The 9,808-nt window shown below is 40.8% G+C and overlaps 1 protein-coding gene across 3 annotated transcripts; it reads left to right on the plus strand.

The window, feature by feature from the left end:
• The first annotated feature begins 2,219 nt into the window (after nucleotides 1-2,219).
• Nucleotides 2,220-9,469, plus strand: CLDND1 (claudin domain containing 1). Of its 3 annotated transcripts, none has more exons than XM_081572565.1 (6): nucleotides 2,220-2,273; nucleotides 3,378-3,443; nucleotides 3,667-3,976; nucleotides 6,305-6,415; nucleotides 7,804-7,941; nucleotides 8,084-9,469. In XM_081572565.1, exons 3-6 carry the CDS (start codon nucleotides 3,685-3,687, stop codon nucleotides 8,302-8,304), a joined length of 762 nt encoding a protein of 253 aa, XP_081428691.1. In that variant the 5' UTR covers nucleotides 2,220-2,273; nucleotides 3,378-3,443; nucleotides 3,667-3,684; the 3' UTR covers nucleotides 8,305-9,469. The 3 variants fall into 3 exon arrangements, with proteins under 3 accessions (XP_081428691.1, XP_081428689.1, XP_081428690.1); XM_081572563.1 differs by having other exon boundaries at nucleotides 3,393-3,443; XM_081572564.1 differs by lacking the exon at nucleotides 3,378-3,443.
• Nucleotides 9,470-9,808: the final 339 nt, after the last annotated feature.

Raw genomic sequence — 9,808 nt, forward strand, 5'->3', positions numbered from 1 at the left:
GCTTGAAGTCAGTTATTCCCTGGGCTCAGTTTCCTTGTTTGTGAACTGAGGCGGTGTCTTCCTCTTTCTTTTTCAAACTTCTCTTTGACCTGGTTTTATTTACCATGTAACTTCTCTAGAGAGATAGTTCCAGTTCACTGGAGAGAGAAGGTAGGGAACTTCTAATGAAGCCAATGGATGAAAACATTTCCTGGTGAACAAATGCATTGAGGAGTTTTATTATGCATTAACAATTTTCCTGGGCACCTCCACCATTTTCTCTAGTTGGTGCCTCTAACAAACTTCTCCTTTGATCAGATATCCTACATGAAAATCCAGTAATTTTGAATATTATATTTGGCTATTACCTTATTTTAATTATTTACTGGATGTAAATACCAGTTCACCAATTCTGGCAAAAGAAATATGGCTAAAAATAGAAAAACAAATGATACAGTCTATCAGAGTGGTAGAAGTTTAGTATCAGCTTGGGGCTCCCACCTTTTTCCTGTGCTGTGGCCAAATTCAAAGGGATTTGGGGGATGAGGAAGTGTTTGTGAGTCCCACTGGTCCTTGAGTTGGCTGTCTCTGTAGGTTGTTGTTGTTTAGTTGATAGCTTGAATCTGACTCTTTTGAGACACCATGGGCTGTAGCTTGCCAGGCTCCTTTGTCCATGGGGTTTCCCAGGTATGAATACTGGAGTGGGTTGCCATTTCCTTCTCTAGGGGATGTTCCCAATCCAGAGATTAAACCTACATTTTCTGCATTGCATGCAGATTCTTTACCATTGAGCCACCTGGCAAGCCCAGACTCTGTAGGTATCTGTTGAGAAATCCGACATTTGCTGTTCTCAGAGCACATTCTTGGGTCCACATGGGTCACTAAAGAGACATCGCTGTTTCTTGTTTGTGGATTTCTACACAGTACTTGAAGACTTAGAATCCTTTCGTTGCCTCTGGGCCCTACTTCTTGTTGTTCAGTCGCTTAAGTCATGTCCAACTCTTTGTGACCCAATGGACTTCAGCACCAGGCTTCCCTGTTTCTCACTATCTCCCCCAGTTTGCTCAAATTCATGTCCATTGAGCAGATGATGCCATCAAACCATCTCATCCTCTGCCATCCCTTGCTGTACAGTCAACTACAATCTCTGAGACCTTATCTGCTTAATGCAATGTTCTCCAAAATTCAGTCTTTTTCATACTACATTAAAAAAGTATTCACTTTTTCGACATATCTGAGATGCTTAGTATTAATATTTTAACCAATTTATTTAAAAAGGAAGCTTTACTACAATAAAGAGAAAATATCATTTGCCTTTAAGAGAAAGCAGCCAAAAATTATAAGAAACCTGAAGAATGTCATTACATTCTATTTGGATGCCTTCTGTCAGGTTCAGTTCAGTTCAGTCGCTCAGTCATGTCCGACTCTTTGCAACCGCATGGACTGCAGCATGCCAGGCCTCCCTGTCCATCACCAACTCCCAGAGTTTACTCCAACTCATGTCCATTGAATCAGTGATGCCATCCAACCGTCTCATCCTCTGTCTTCCCCTTCTCCTCCCGCCTTCAATCTTTCCCAGCATCAGGGTCTTTGCAAATGAGTCAGTTCTTCACATTAGGTGGCTAAAGTATTGGAGATTCAGCTCAGCATCAGTCCCTCCAATGAATATTCAGGATTGATTTCCTTTAGGACGGACTGGCTGGATCTCCTTGCAGTCCAAGGGACTGTCAGGTTACATCCTTCTTAGTCTAAACTTAAACCATAAAACCAGAAAGACTACCTGCTGCAATGGGAGTGAGGCTGTAGGAGAGTTTTAAAATTATTGGGTTAATATTTTAAAAGGATAATCGCATTGTTGTTTCACAAGTAGGGTGGTGGTAGGGAAAGCACAACTGGAAAAATCTGTGTCACATTAGTCACAATTAATAACTCGTAGTGACCCGAAACACCTCGCCTTACTCGGTGGACTTTCGTAGTAAAATACAAGAAACAATCAGCTCAGCCCGCCCTTCTGCGTACCTCGGAAGCTGAACTACATCTCCCACAATGCGCCGCGCCAGGCGCCGGGAATGCCGTTTGCCGCCCCCCGCAGCTTTTCCTCTGTCCCTCCTACAACTCCCACAAGTACCCTCGGCTCCGGGGCCAGGCCCGGCCCGGGGTGGAGGCGGAGGCGGAGGCGCGGGAGTTATGGAGGGGGCGGGCTCTGCAGGGAAGTGCGTCAGAGGAGGCGCGGGGAGAGTAGGGTGCTGTGGTTTGAGCTTGAGGGCGAAGCTGGCGGAGCAGGAGGATGGGCGGTGAGTGAGCCGGGCCGACGTCGCTGGGCGGGGGTCGCGTAGCCGTTCGAGGTTTCCAGCAGTTTGAAGACGGGGCCCCCTCCCTGGGCGCGGCCCGGACCGTGTGGGTCCTGAGCGGGGGTTATCGCCGGGCTTTTCCCTTGGCTGACTGTTCCGGGGAGGGGCCTTCTAGGGTATTTGGGGCCCCTGGCCGGGGACCGCTCAGGGCTGCCCCGTCCCAGAGCCCGCTCGTCTCGACCACCCCCAGCCCCAGGGTGCGCCCCGCGAGGTGACAGCTCCAGGCGTCCGGCCTGGACGAACCGCCGCTCCCGGTGCTCGGGACCTTTTAAGGTCATTTGAGAGCATCAGGATGAAAAAGAATTAAGAATAAAAATTCAAACCCAACTTCTGGAGTTATCGTCGTTAACGATTGTGATTGCTCTGATCTCTCCTGAGTCACTTACCATTTTCCAAACTCAGCAACCCCAGTTTGCGAGCTTGTTTTCGAGCTCCTTTTTAAGGTGTTTGGCGCGGTTCATGGTATATGTTTGCAGTATTTGACTCAGCTTGATCCGCCTTGAGTCATTGTACTGCGGCCATTTACTATTGCCATTCAGCCCAGTCCACGCCTTTGGAGTGTTAATATTTGCCTATTTCAGAGTTTTCCTTCCGGCTGAGGAGGGAATCTTAGTTTGCAGATGAGGAGGTTCAAAAGTATGAGGAACGGGGCGAGTAGGTAGGAAGGAGTGAAGACTTTGACAGCGGAAGGGAGCTTGGCTTAGCTTTAATGGATTAGGGGCAGATTGGTATCTAGCATTACTGCATGTTATTATTCTCTTTGCTCCTCCGTGCGCCTGGACCAACCTTTCTCTCTGGGCTAACAAACAGTTTCAGCTGTCTTCTAAATAGCTCCTTACTCTTTCTTTACCTTGTTTTAAAAGGTTTCCCTGTTCAGAGGAAACTGGGAGGAGCCGATTTCCTCTCCTTCCTTTTCCTATGCGTTTTTCACACTCAGACCCAGAACACTTAATGCTCTGCAGCCTGTCATTAAAAATGTATGCAAGGTACATTGCTGACTCTGGGCATGTCTACTGTTTGTATCTGTAATGTGTATGTCCATTTCAGTGTTGTCTGTTTTAGTGTGCAGGTGATAGACTAGAGAACAAGACTTCTGTCTCCGTAGCATCCTGGGTATGTGAGCATTCAATAAGTACTTTCATGATAATGAGTTTTGTTTTGAACTTAATTAAAAACATGCTTGCTTCTTTTTTAAAAAAATTCATTAATGATTATACATTACTTTAAAGAGCCATGGGATGGGGAATAGGGTAAAGGGTGACTTTGACATGATTCCTTTCAAAATCTGTACTTGTCCTTGAAGTCTAACTTTTCTTCTTTTTCAACTTCTAAACAGAGCAGTCTGAATGCCAGAATGGATAACCGTTTTGCTACAGCGTTTGTAATTGCTTGTGTACTTAGCCTCATTTCTACCATCTACATGGCAGCCTCAATTGGCACAGACTTCTGGTATGAGTATCGAAGTCCAGTTCAAGAAAATTCCAGCGATTTGAACAAAAGCATCTGGAATGACTTTGCTAGTGATGAGGCAGATGAAAAGACTTACAGTGATGCACTTTTCCGATATAATGGCACAGTGGGATTGTGGAGACGGTGTATCACTGTACCCCAAAACACGTACTGGTATAGCCCACCAGAAAGGACAGGTATTTCTCTGATTTTAACTTTTGTCTCCTTTGTGTGTGTGTTTGCGTGTGTGTGCTCGTGCACGCACACTCCATTGTGGGCGACTCTTTGTGACCCCGTGGACTGTAGCCCGCCGCTCTCCTCTCTCCAGAGTATTTTCTGGGCAAGAATACTGGAGTGGGTTCCTATTTCCTACTCTAGGGCATCTTCTCCACCCAGGAATTGAGCTCATATCTCTTGTGTCTTCTGCAATGGCCACTCAGTAATAGAGAAAGTGATACGATGATGGCCAGTTATGTACAAGAAGGTTTGTGAGTTCTTTCTCTTCCCGAAGAACTAAATCTTATGATTTCTTTTTCCCTATCGCCTTCTCTCCTCAGTTTCCATTAATTACCATTGTACTCATTAATATTGGTTGGATGAGTAACTGTCCTTATCTTGGAGAAAACCATTTTAAATCTTTGTACTTATTTAGCCACACATAAAATAGTTGTATTAATCTCACATGTGTCATGAGAAAAATACTTTGAAAGATTTTAAATACTTGGTAATTGTTAAAAGTACTAGTATCCAACATCAAGTCAACACATATGAATTAACAGTCACTTATATGTAGTTGTGTTTTACTAGATATTATCATTTGCCCTCTAAATCTTGAGGATATAATTTGGCCAACTCGATGTTTAAATCTGCTTGTTTAAGACCGTTTTACAATCATCTTGATGGAGTTTTTAGGTTAAAAATATGCATTATGAGGATAAAAAAAATTAAGAAACTACCTCTCAGGTTTATTTTGTAAGCATTCTTAACATTGAAAATTTTTAATTTCCAGTTGTTAAGATGGAAGCTTTAGTGTTCTTTGCAGGGAACAGCTTTATACATTTGTTTCTATTTATGACTAGTTTTGTTGGCCTCTTGGTGGAGAGCACTGTATTCAAATCACAGCACAATAGGCTTAAAATAGGTACATCAGAAGGATGATAGAGTTGATTTTATACAAAAAAGAAAGTGATCGAAAAGAGGTGAAAGTTGGTTGAATTTTATTTAAAATGTTCAGTTCTATTTATGAGAGCATAGGAGCATTTGATACTTGAATCTTAGCAATCATTTATTATTCAGTCAACAAATATTTATTGCACACTTTCATGTTCAGGGCCTAGGAGCTAGGAGTACGTTAGGGAAAAAAACAAAAATCCCTAGTCCTGGGGAGCTAACATTCTAACAAGGGCTGACTGGCAATAAACAATAAATACGTGTAACAGTATAAACAGAATAAATAATTATATCGTAGAAGGTGATGTGCTATGAAAAATAGGGCAAAGTAAAGGGGATTTGAAAGTACACAGGGAAGGGGGTGTTGGTGGGCATAAGTTATGCTCTTCAATAGTAAAGGCAGGATAGGCTACAGCAGGAAAACACTATTTGAGTAAAGACTTGATAAAGGTGAAGGAGTTGACCCTGTGGGTAATTGTGGAAACAGACTCATTTAGGATGGATGGAACGACTCTAAGGGCCCTGTGGTGGGAGCATGCCTGAAATAAAGAACCGGCAAGGAATTCCCTACGCTGGAAGGGAGGGAGCTAGGGGAGAGTTGGGTAGGCTGTCAGAGATGTATTTTGGGAGTGGGAGTAGGGCAAATCATGCAGGATTCTCTAGGTGTGATGAGGACTTGGATTTTACTCTCAGTGTGATGGAGCCATTGTGGGGCTTTGTGCAGAGGAAAGATAATCTGGTCACCTAGGCAGAAGTGTTGAACACAGATGGGTGGCTGGGCAAGACTGTAGCCAGGAGACTTAGGAGGCTGTTGAACCAGTTCAGGTGAAATATGGTTACGCCTCAGATCAGGGTGGTAGTACTGAGCAGTGCCTGATCCTAGATGTATGTTGTAGGTAGAGCCTGTAGGATTTCCTGATGAAATGCTTATGGGCAAGAATGACTGTAAAGTTTCTGGTCTGAGGAATGAGAAGGATGGAATTGTCGTTTACCTGAGATGGGGATCAAGACTGATGGAGTAGGTGTGGGGGAGAAGACCAAAGTTTCTATTTATTGTAGTCTTTGTCCCCTCCTCCTTTGTAGTCTTCTTACTGTCTATTCTCACTCATTTTACTGCTCCTTTTTTTTTTTTTTTTTGCCTTCCTATACCCATGTCATACGCCTGCTGCGGAGAACCATTGGTCTCTTGGACATTGGTCCATTCTGTGTGTCACTCAGGGCCAAAGCGGCTGCTCTCCTGAGAACATTTTTCCACATCATCTTTTATTTCAGGGAATAATTACTGAAAGAGATTTTTGTTAAATGTTTAAAATTAAAACAAGCAAAAAAACAAACAATCGTTTTTCTTGTTCCAGAGTCATTTGATATGGTCACAAAATGCATGAGTTTCACACTAAATGAGCAGTTCATGGAGAAATTTGTTGAGCCTGGAAACCACAATAGTGGGATTGATCTGCTTCGGACCTGTGAGTACTTTGTTGGGAAAAAAGGAAAATAACTTTATATGTCTTTTGTTGAACTCTGTTTTTGAAACAAGATGACATTGTACCTTGTGTCAACTTGAGATAAGATCTTTAATGTTATCCCAACAAACTCCATCCCGTTGATAATATATTTTAGCAGTTAGGTACATACTTATCAAATTGCACATATGAAGTTGAGCAGCTAATACATTGGATGACAGAATCTATACTCATTAAAAGATGTTATTAATAGGCCTATTTAAAGAGGAAATTTAATAGGAATAAATAATAAATTTCTATATTTAAGTTAAACACTTCATTTTTCTGTGTCCGGATAGGGATATATGAAAAAAGTTGACTGCAAGCTTTACATGAGTCAACTTAAGTGTCAGGCCTCCCAAAAGTATTGATCTAGTCTTAGGCGGTGGTAACAAAAGTGTAGGTGTCAAAAAACGAAAGTGCTTATTAAGAGCATTCTGTTCCTTGATGGTCAGGCTGCCTGGGAAATACTATCTTCAGATTTGGACCTAGTCTCTAGGCTATTAGAGTTATTGGAACCTGCTTGGAAGAATGACTGTTTCATGAGAGGGGATGTTGAATAAATGGCAAGTATTCAATTTTGCATTGTCAATGCATAGGAAGTTTATTACTAACAGAGTTTGAAGGGAAGTTAGAAAAAAGAGGTCGATGTAGTTGCAGAAAGTAAAACTAGCCCTAAAAGGTAAAATTTGGTTCAGAGTTGATGTTCCTACATTGATGATAATTAAAATAGTTTGAAAAGGTAATGGGGTGCTTTGTAACGTCACCAGCTTTTTTCCCATGTTGTTGAGGGACTTTATGATAATTAAAACTCAATAAAATTATTGAGTGCCTGGTATATACCAGATCCTCTACTTTGTGCTTTGTGTATATTCTTCTAACAGGTGTTTTATAATCACTATTCATTTACTTGTTATTCCTGCCTTGAGATCCTATAAGGACTTAAATATGTATGTAGAACCAGAAGGTTTTGCTTCCAGTCTGGTTCTTCTGCTTACTGTGTTACCTTGTACAAGTTATCTTCTTTCAGTTTCCTCATTTATAAAATGGAGGTAATAGTACCTTCTTCATAGGGATTTTGGGAGGTTTAATACACAAAGCATGTATAGAACAGTGCCTGATACATAGGAAGCCCTCAGTAACAGTTAACTATTAGTGTCTTTTTGCGTTTGTCAGAAGAAAGTTAGCACTGTTTTGAACAATGTGCTTTAGGAAAAAAGCCTCAATATTAAAGTACCCCATTCTCACTTTTTGAGAAAAGTTCTAATAGAATATGAAAGAAATTGCCATTGTGAGAAAAAACCGAAATCATGGTAACATTTCATTTCTCTCTCTCTCTCTTTTGAAATCAGATCTTTGGCGTTGCCAGTTCCTTTTACCTTTTGTTAGTCTAGGTCTGATGTGCTTTGGGGCTTTGATTGGACTTTGTGCTTGTATCTGCCGAAGCTTGTATCCCACCATCGCCACAGGCATTCTCCATCTCCTTGCAGGTGGGTCTCTTCTTCAAAATTAGTTTCACCTCCTTGTCACCTTAGGGATCACATGTTGCTGCCTTGTTATGTTGCCTGGAAAGCTCTTACCATACTCTTATCTAGCTATGTTGTTTTTTTTCCCCCTAAATTTTCCTCCCAGGTCTGTGTACGCTGGGCTCAGTGAGTTGTTACGTTGCTGGAATTGAACTACTCCACCAGAAACTGGAGCTGCCAGAGAATGTGTCTGGTGAATTCGGATGGTCCTTCTGCCTGGCTTGCGTGTCAGCTCCCTTACAGTTCATGGCTTCTGCTCTCTTCATCTGGGCTGCTCATACCAACCGGAAAGAGTACACCTTAATGAAGGCATATCGTGTGGCATGAGTGGGAAGCTGCCTGCTTTACAGTTGCCATTTTTATGATTTTTTTTTAATATTAATATTGTCCCTTATCTCCCCCTGAATTGTTTTTAATTTAACTTTTTTTTGTGGATATACTATTTTATCCTAAAAACCCATTTTATTTATTCATGCAGACAGTTGTTTCTCAACACAACTAAAATTTAAATGGAACCTGGGTGATTCCATCTTTTAGTCAAACTAATCTAGGTTCAGAGGCCAGACAGAAAAAAATGGGTAGAGTCTTGGCACAAATTTGTGAGGAAAATTGGTAGTAGGAGGTTGACCCATAGCAAGTTCAAGTTCTGCTGACTTTTCAGTAGTGTAACTGTATCTGTTTAACTGGAACTTATAGTTTCTTTGGGAAACCTCTTATCATAGATAGCCAGTCAGCCAGAGATATTACTACTGTCTTCAAGGACTTAGGCTATCTAAAATAAGGAAATCATCTAAGATCCTTTTCCCTAAATATTGGCATATAGTTTCATCTGAAGTGAAATACTGCAGTTTTTTATCTGTACACTGTCTGTTTACAAGAAAGGGAGTGTTTACGTGGAATTTTAACTTTGTTAACTACAAAAATTCCAATTCAGCCAGTCAAGACGATTAACCTTATTTTACCTTTTTTTTTAAAAAAAAAAAAATCTTTAATATGTCAATAGGATTTCCAGTATCAGCAAACCTTTTTGGATTTTTGTTCCTTCCCTCCTCACACACCAGACTTATTACAAGAGTGCTTTCTTTTAAATAATACATTGAAGTCACCGAGTAAAATTTTCCAACTGCTGTTTATTTCAGCTAAGTACCATAAAGAAGGTTCCACCGTAATGACCCTCCAGAGCTAGGAAAACTACCACAAGACCTAAAGCTCTGGCTGGTCGTTAACTTCTGACCATGGTTTTCATCTCTTGTGGTGGAATGATGTGCCTTTCCTTGCCTAATCCCCTCCTGGTGTGTGTCAGCATTATTTAATGTCTTCTAATTCAATCATTTTTTTATAAATATGTCTATAAACATTGAACTTAAAAAAAAATCTTATTTATTTATTCCATTACTGTAGTACTTGACAGATTAAAAAAAAATGTAACAGTAATTTCTTACAAAATCCTAAATCTGTCTTTTTTAAAAAATAAAAAATGAGAAGAGACTCAGTTGTGTATAGTGTCTGAGTTGATTGAATTTCAGTACCTTAGGATAAAAAGCACTACAGAATTCTGAATGAGGATTACTGTGATTTTCTGAGGGAAGTGCATTGTTGCTCTGAAGGCCTGTCTTTATGTCTACTGTTTTGGTCTCTTTTTTTATCTTCCAGAAAATGTAGGATGCTTCCACTAGAAAATAAGAGACTCTTTTTTATGTTTCAGTTTTAAGACGTGTTTTCAAAGTATCATGTATTATGATACATATCGTGTATTATGATAGTATTATGTACCATTGCTAATGTGGCTAGTTTTTTGTTCCTGTTTTTTATCTTTTGTCAGTGCCACACG

Source organism: Giraffa tippelskirchi, chromosome 2 (assembly GCF_054371585.1).
Source record: "Giraffa tippelskirchi isolate mGirTip1 chromosome 2, T2T-mGirTip1v1.2.pri, whole genome shotgun sequence".
Taxonomy (NCBI): domain Eukaryota; kingdom Metazoa; phylum Chordata; class Mammalia; order Artiodactyla; family Giraffidae; genus Giraffa; species Giraffa tippelskirchi.